The sequence below is a fragment of the Physeter macrocephalus genome, chromosome 2 (assembly GCF_002837175.3).
Source record: "Physeter macrocephalus isolate SW-GA chromosome 2, ASM283717v5, whole genome shotgun sequence".
NCBI classification, from domain to species: Eukaryota; Metazoa; Chordata; class Mammalia; order Artiodactyla; family Physeteridae; genus Physeter; species Physeter macrocephalus.
Genome location: NC_041215.1, coordinates 125,542,050 through 125,550,071, shown reverse-complemented (window position 1 = coordinate 125,550,071; position 8,022 = coordinate 125,542,050). Strand labels below are relative to the sequence as shown.

Here is an 8,022-nt window from a genome sequence, read left to right as displayed (position 1 = left end):
TTTGTTATAAAGCAGAAACTAACACACCACTGTAAAGCAATTATACTCCAATAAAGATGTTAAAAAAAAATTCCTCTCATCATGTCACCTATAATTAATATTTTTAATAAAAAGTCTCTATTCAAAAATTTTTTAACATTTGACTCAATCAATAGAATTTGAATGAAAATTTGGTTATCATATCCCTATGACTTTAAGCATTTTTGTCATTTCATTTTTAGGATGCACACCACTTCCAGTCATGAAGGACAGAAGCATCACAGATCACAAACTTTACCGATAATTCGAGGCAAAAATGCACTTTCTAACCCTAAACTCCTACAGATGTTAGACAATACCATGACCAGTAAGTATACCAGAAATAATAGCAACAAGATGGTTATCATTTTTCTCTAGATGTGTGCAGGACATAAAATGCATTATGTTTCAGAAATGTAAGGAATGTTGCTGTGCCCCTGAGACCACTGGTTTTCAGGCTTGCTGTAGCCTGAGGAACATTTCTGGGAGGAGAGAATCAGCAGGAAGCATCTAAAAAAAAGTAGTGTCCTTATGAGGAGAAAGGGGAAAAGTAAAACTCTCAATATAGTATGCTCACTGTAGCTCCTCTGGAACCAAGTGACTTGGCATTGTGAGGGGTTAGGGTGGCCTCTCTCAACCGGATTATTGTCCACTCTTTGGGAAGAGGAGAAAGTTGTCCATGTCCTAGAAGCAGCAAGTGTGCCATCTCAAATCCAGTGTTGCACACATTTCAGGTGTGAATGAGGAGAAAATGGGATCCAGTGTTTTTGTATCATGTAAGTGTTCTTGATTATGGACACGTGACCACAGTTAGCTGTTTGAAGGTATTTGCCTTAACCTATAAACACATTTCATCCCTTTCTGATGAGGCCATTAATGCAGATCATCCACTGAGACTCTACGTTTGGTCTGTTAATCTGGGACCATAAAACTTGACCCAGACTGATTATGGAGGAAATATGACTCTACCAATGGCTGAATCAATGGAAAAGTAGTGAGAAATAACGGAGAACAGACTACTCTGGTCCTTTGGAAACTCCATAGCTGACAAATTAAAAGGGCACACACAGTCTTAATCAGTTCGAGCTGCTACAACACAATACCACAGACTATGTAGGTAAACAACAAACATTTATTTCTCATAGTTTTAGAGGATGAGAGATCCAACATCAAGGCGCCAGCAGATTTGATGTCTGGTAAGAACCGCGTTTGCAGATGGCCAACTTCTTGCCGTGTCCTCACATGACAGAGAGAGATGCTCTCTCTGGTGTCTCTTTTTATAAGGGCACTAATCCCATTCATGAGGGCTCCATTCTCATAACCTAATTACCTCTCAAAGACTCCACCTCCAAATACCATCATACCATATTGTGGATTAGGGCTTTGACATATGAATTTGTGGGGACACAAACATTCAGTCTATAGCACCCACTAAAAACTCTGTCTCTGTTTTTGCTTCAGCCGATAAAGAAATTGAACAAATGAAAGCACTTTGATTTAATAAAATTACTCATCAAAACACCAGTAAACATTGACTATGTTGTCATAGAAAAAAGTTCTTTATAGGGTACAAAGATTTGTCTTGGACATTTATGCATCTGCTACTTTATTTTGTAGGCAACTCCAATGATATAGACATCGTGCACCACGTGGACACAGAGGCCAATATTGCTACAGAGGTTTGCCTGACTATTCTAGACCTGCTAGCCCTCTTCACTCAGGTCCACCAGGTGAGTGTGACTGTAACTTCTTCTGTAATATGATAAAATGAAAGGTGGAAAAGTCATGTGAAGTCAAGAATATGTTTTTAAGGTTTTTATGACATTTAATGAAATGTATTAACCTTACATAAATCAACCTAAGTGTGAGTAGAAAACATGTTAAAGAAGAGATTCAGAATTTATCAGAAGTTGGCAAATGCTCAATTGATATACACACAGACATATTTCCTTATTGTCCAATAATAGACAATCTTTCTTCCTTGTTTCTTTTGCTTTACTGTCAGGCAAGTTGGGCTGAGTGAGAATGTGACTCTACTTTTTCAGTATCAAAGGGAGAGACAAATGACAGCTAGATACAACAGATAAACAGATACAACAGCTAAAGGAAACAGAGTGATAATGTTAAGCATCTTTTTGTGTGCTTACTTACCATCTCTATATCTTTGGTGAAGTGATACCACTACCTACCATTAGAATGGCTGCAGTTAAAAAGACTGACCATACCAAGTTTTGGCAAGGATATGGAGAAACTGGAACTCTCATTCACTGGTGGTGGGAATACAAAATGATACAAACACCTTGAAAAAAAGTATGCTGGAATGAAGGTTCAACATGATCTATCATGTGACCAGCAATTCCAATACTAGGAATTTACCCAGGAAAAATAAAAGCATTTGTTCACACAAAGCTTTGTACATCAATATTCATAGCTTTGTTTTTTAATAATTAAACACTGGAAACAACCCAAAAGTACATCAACAGGTGAATGGATTTTTTAAAATAGTGGTATTGAAACATATCCATACAATAGAATATAAAATTTTATAAAATATGAACTCTAGAAATTATGCCAATTACACCTCAATGAAGTTATTAAAAACATTAGCTCAACCTAATGAGCTTTCAAATGTTAAGGGTTAAATTAGAAAAAGTTGGGTTGGTTGAATAGTCTGCACCAAACAGAATGATTATAGCAAGAAAGTCTTATTTTCAAGTAAAATGTCAGCATGGCGGTCGAAAAAACAAAATCCACATTTTAATTCTTTATTGCTCGATGGAAATGTCAATCAAATCTCATACATCTTACAGGCTCTATCAGTGCCTTTGAGGACCTGCCTGTCTGTGACCACATCTGCTACCTCTCTCCCGACCCTGCCCCAATAACCATGCTTATGCTACTGCTACTCTGCTCTTTTTTCTCTTTTTTTCTTTTCTCTCTTTTTTCTCTGCTTGAACTCATAAGCTCCATTCCATCTCAAGTCCCTGGTACCATCTGTTTTTCCTTCCTTGGACAATCCTCCCAGATCGGCCCATGGCTGACTTTTTCAGCTCACATGTCAATTCATCCATTAGAGAGGTCTTAACCACCCTATATAAAGTAATCTTATCCCCCAAAGCAATTGCTTTCCATCATATATTATTGTACTCTATTTTCTTATTTAGTAACTTTTTTCAATCACTGCTATATGTAAGTTTCATTGGGAACACAGAGCTTATTCAGCACTTTATTTCCACACCCAGAATTGTGCCTATCACATAGTAGGACCAGAGTAAATATTTTTTGAAAGAATACAGGTGTCCTTTCACTCATCCTAAATAACTGCTGTGTTAAATTTCCAGAGACAACTCCAACAATTTGAATGTCAAAATTCAATGATGAAAAGGGTCTTTGATACCTACATGCTCTTTTTTCAAGTCAACCAATCAGCCACAGCACTGAAGCATGTATTTGCCTCTTTGAGGCTATTTGTATGCAAGGTAAGGGTCCTCCAGATTCCAAGAAAAGCTCAGTGAAGTGTTTATTGCTGACAATAAACACATATTAATCCTTACATCTCTCAGTATCGAGGGAAGAAAGTTTGTTTTCTTCTATTTGATTTATTTGGTTTTATTAGATGATTTATTTGGTTTTATTAAATGATTTATTTGGTTTTATTAAACTGTTTGATTCATGGTCTCAAAATAAGTTCACAGCCTTGGCAGCCTATCTGCTGGACATCAAAAGGCAATAAAATTAGCACCTGGCCATCAATTCTTTGGGTTCTCAGTGTTTGTGGCAGAGAGTTAGGTAAAATATACACCATCAACTGTGATGTCCGTTCCTGCCTAGTCAAAGGTTCTGCATTAGATACAGGAGAGTCCACCTTTGAGGACCCTGGTGGTTTTACAGCGTTGGGTGAATAGGAACTATTTCACAGCTCTCATTCCGTTGCTTTGGGTTGTCATCCGTTACTGATGCAAGGGATACTTACAACGTAGAGAATGATTATTTCTAGGGAAAAAAAAGAAAAAGAAATACAAACATAGACTTCAGTAAATACGATTATATCTTCTTCCACCTGCAAATGGGAGAAAAAGTCTAGGTTAAGAAAAAAAGAAAGAAAGATTTGATTCTAAGGGATTTTAAATTTTGAGAATGAACAGAGTGAAATGAAGGAATTTGCTCACTTCACCAGCACTTCTGTTTCCGTAGTTTCCTTCAGCGTTCTTCCAAGGGCCTGCCGACTTGTGTGGATCATTCTGCTATGAAGTCCTAAAATGCTGCAACCACAGGTCACGGTCAACTCAGACGGAAGCGTCAGCACTTCTATACTTTTTTATGAGGAAGAATTTTGAATTTAACAAGCAAAAGTCAATTGTCCGGTCCCACTTACAAGTAAGTGCTGCCAATTTCCATTAATGTTGTTAAAACCACTCATTTGTTTCAGCATTAATAAAAGCCTACTGTTTCCAGGGCAACCAGTTCCCAACTCTTCCATCAGATTCCTCCTTAAAGATGCCCATCACACTGAGTTCCGATTCATAGAAAGAGTGCAGCTGGGCAGAAATCAGCAAAGCCCGTAACTCCACCTGTACTTTTCCTTCCTTCTGCCAGGGAACAGAATCATAGAATACACAACTCAGGGACCATTATTGTTTCTAGGATGCCAAATCCCACGAGATTCTGAGCACATTCATTGGGCCCACAGGGAGAAATTAATGATACATTCATCCAACTCAATGGATTTCTTTACAACTAGTATTTTGGAGTTACTTGCTTTTGAGGTTTCATTTTCCTTTTCTCTTTCAGCTTATCAAGGCGGTAAGCCAGTTAATAGCTGATGCTGGGATTGGAGGCTCTCGGTTTCAACATTCCCTTGCAATTACCAATAATTTTGCTAATGGAGACAAGCAAATGAAAGTAAGAAATGCTTTGTGGCTTTTTTAAAGAATTGGGAATAAACTAAACTGGATTCTTTTCGCGAGATACCAAAATCATAAAAAATACAAATTCTGTATTTTGTTTATTGACGCTTTGAGTACTTATATTGAGTCCACTTGCTTGAATGGATAATCAGCTCTTACACTTTCAGCATATACTCAGTTAAGTGGAATTTCCAAGATATGGGGTTGAATGATACTTAACAAGAAAACTAACCACAAATATCAGATACCAAGAAATACAGTGTTTCTCTCATAATCCCATTCTTGGTCAAATTCATTTTATGTCTTTTAAAACTTTCTGGAGGGGCTTCCCTGGTGGCACAGTGGTTGGGAATCCGCCTGCCAATGCAGGGGACACGGGTTCGAGCCCTGGTCTGGGAAGATCCCACATGCCGCGGAGCAACTAAGCCCGTGCGCCACAACTACTGAGCATCCGCTCTAGAGCCTGCGAGCCACAACTACTGAAGTCCATGCACCTAGAACCCATGCTCCGCAACAAGAGAAGCCACCGCAATGAGAAGCCTGTGCACCGCAACAAAGAGCAGCCCCCGCTCACTGCAACCAGAGAAAACCCGCACACAGCAACGAAGACCCAACGCAGCCAAAAATAAATAAATTTTTTTAAAAAACCTTTCTGGAGACTTGTCCTTCAGTTATAATATTGAAAAGTTCAGGAATAGAGCCTGGTGTCAGGCATGGCTGAACCCAGGGATTAAAATAATGTTTTCAGATCCCCTTCCCCTACCGCCTCTATTTTTACCTCTCTCTTTGTCTCTCAGTTCAGTTTTCTTCTTCCTTTACTTCATTTACAGGTAGGCTCTCCCCATGAGCTTACTCTCTCAGAAATTCTGAGGACAATGGTAGTATTCTATGGGTAGGAAAAGCACCTTGTTCTATAGTGCCAATTAAAGTCCCAGGACTGAGTCTCTTTGATCCAACCTTGTTTCATATGCCCATCCCTAAGCCAATCACTGTGACCTGGAGTATAAAAGAATATGATTGATTGGCCAGGCCCATATCATGTGTCACCCCTGGTGCCTGGAAATGAAGTAGACCCATTCAAATTATGTGAACTAGAGCCAGAGAGGATGCTAGAGGATAATGGGATGCTATTACTAGAAGAAGGTAGGCTAGGAGACAAAATGGAATCTACTACAATTCATCTTCAAATGTGTACAGCCACAGTCACAATACACAGAATTTGTCCATAAAGAATATACATATTTGTGAACAATACTTAGAATGCACTAGACTGTGATGCCAAGCCATAGCTAAAAACATAACTTGAAGTGAGCTAATTTGTGAGTTCTAAACAGATAATGACCCAAGCTCTCTGTTTTCCAAAGAACAGCAATTTCCCAGCCGAGGTGAAAGACCTGACTAAACGTATAAGGACGGTTTTAATGGCCACGGCTCAGATGAAGGAGCATGAGAAGGATCCCGAGATGCTGGTGGATCTCCAGTACAGCCTGGCAAACTCCTACGCAAGCACCCCCGAGCTACGGAGGACCTGGCTGGAAAGCATGGCCAAGATTCACGCGAGAAACGGAGACTTATCCGAGGTGATTAGCAAAGACTCAGTCATTCTTCATTAGGTGTCCTCTTGATCAGGATGATTGGGTTATCATTTACAGCAGGAATATAAAAAGTTATCATATTTCCCCACTGAAGTTGATATGACCCAATTATATGTTATGTGCATTACATTTGCATGTAGGATTCAAGGATGCCTAACTCCATGTAAATAATATCAAATAAAAGCCAGTGTCTTGGGGGCCAGCTGCAGTTGTAGGATGTGTAATGGAGACCAAATGCTAAAAGCCTGAGGCTAAGGAGGATGGTTGTAAGGGTGTCTGGAAATTGAGTTATATAAGTTGGTGTTCTGTGTGTTAAAACTTCTTCCCTGGAATGGGAGTTGAATGGGGAAACTCACCATTGAGGTGAGTCAACTCAGGGTGGGGTAATCTGTCCTCCTGTGCAGCTAGTCTGAACTAGCGTTGGAAAGGTTAACACCCCTAAGAGCCACATGAGAAGAGGCCACTGTGTGATGGTTATAAATCAATAGGAAACTTTTTATCTTTTTTAACATCTTTATGGGAGTATAACTGCTTTATAATGGTGTGTTAGTTTCTGCTTTATAACAAAGTGAATCAGTTATACATATACATATATCCCCATATCTCTTCTCTCTTGAGTCTCCCTCCCTCCCACCCTCCCTATCCCACCCCTCTAGGTGGTCACAAAGCAACGAGCTGATATCCCTGTGCTATGTGGCTGCTTCCCACTAGCTATTGATTTTATATTTGGTAGTGTATAGGCAGTGAAATTATTGTTGGATCACCACAAAGCTGTAGAGGCTTTGTTTCTGGCTTTTGGGACAATGCTTAAACATATCCTTGGATTCTTTGATACTTCTCTCATTTTCAGATGTGGTCATGACTTCTCCCTTTTTGATTTGTTTGTATTGAAAAGAATATGACAGACTTTATTCTGGTTAACTTCTGAGGCTAGATCAGTAAAAATGGTTGAGTTCCCTAGGTTCTTCATGACCATTTTTTTGTTTGTTTTTTAGATTCCATATATATGTGTTAGCATACGGTATTTGTTTTTCTCTTTCTGACTTATTTCACTCTGTATGACAGACTCTAGGTCCCTCCACCTCACTACAAATAACTCAACTTCATTTCTTTTTACGGCTGAGTAATAGTCCATTGTATATATGTGCCATATCTTCTTTATCCATACATCTGTTGATGGACACTTAGGTTGCTTCCATGTCCTGGCTATTGTAAATAGAGCTGCAATGAACACTGTGGTACATGACTCTTTTTGAATTATGGTTTTCTCAGGGTATATGCCCAATAGTGGGTTTATTTTTGCTTTTATTTCTATTTCTCTAGTAAGTGGGTCAAAAAGGATCTTGCTCTGATTTATGTCATTGAGTGTTCTCAATGTTCTCTATCTTTTCCTCTAAGAATTTGTTAGTGTCTGGCCTTCCATTTAGGTCTTTAATCCATTTTGAGTTTATTTTTGTGTATGGTGTTAGAGAGTGTTCTAATTTCATTCTTTTACATGTAGC

At 38.9% G+C, this 8,022-nt stretch overlaps 1 protein-coding gene across 4 annotated transcripts in view; it reads left to right on the top strand.

The window, feature by feature from the left end:
* DOCK10 (dedicator of cytokinesis 10) overlaps nt 1-8,022 on the top strand; it is a 284,533-nt gene that overhangs the window by 249,462 nt on the left and 27,049 nt on the right. For all 4 annotated transcript variants that reach the window (XM_024124566.2, XM_055090256.1, XM_028482208.2 and 1 more), the window contains exons 40-45: nt 222-346; nt 1,636-1,748; nt 3,360-3,497; nt 4,213-4,395; nt 4,810-4,920; nt 6,290-6,505. In XM_024124566.2, coding sequence (XP_023980334.1) covers nt 222-346; nt 1,636-1,748; nt 3,360-3,497; nt 4,213-4,395; nt 4,810-4,920; nt 6,290-6,505 — 886 coding nt within the window. The remainder of the gene's footprint in view (nt 1-221; nt 347-1,635; nt 1,749-3,359; nt 3,498-4,212; nt 4,396-4,809; nt 4,921-6,289; nt 6,506-8,022) is intronic.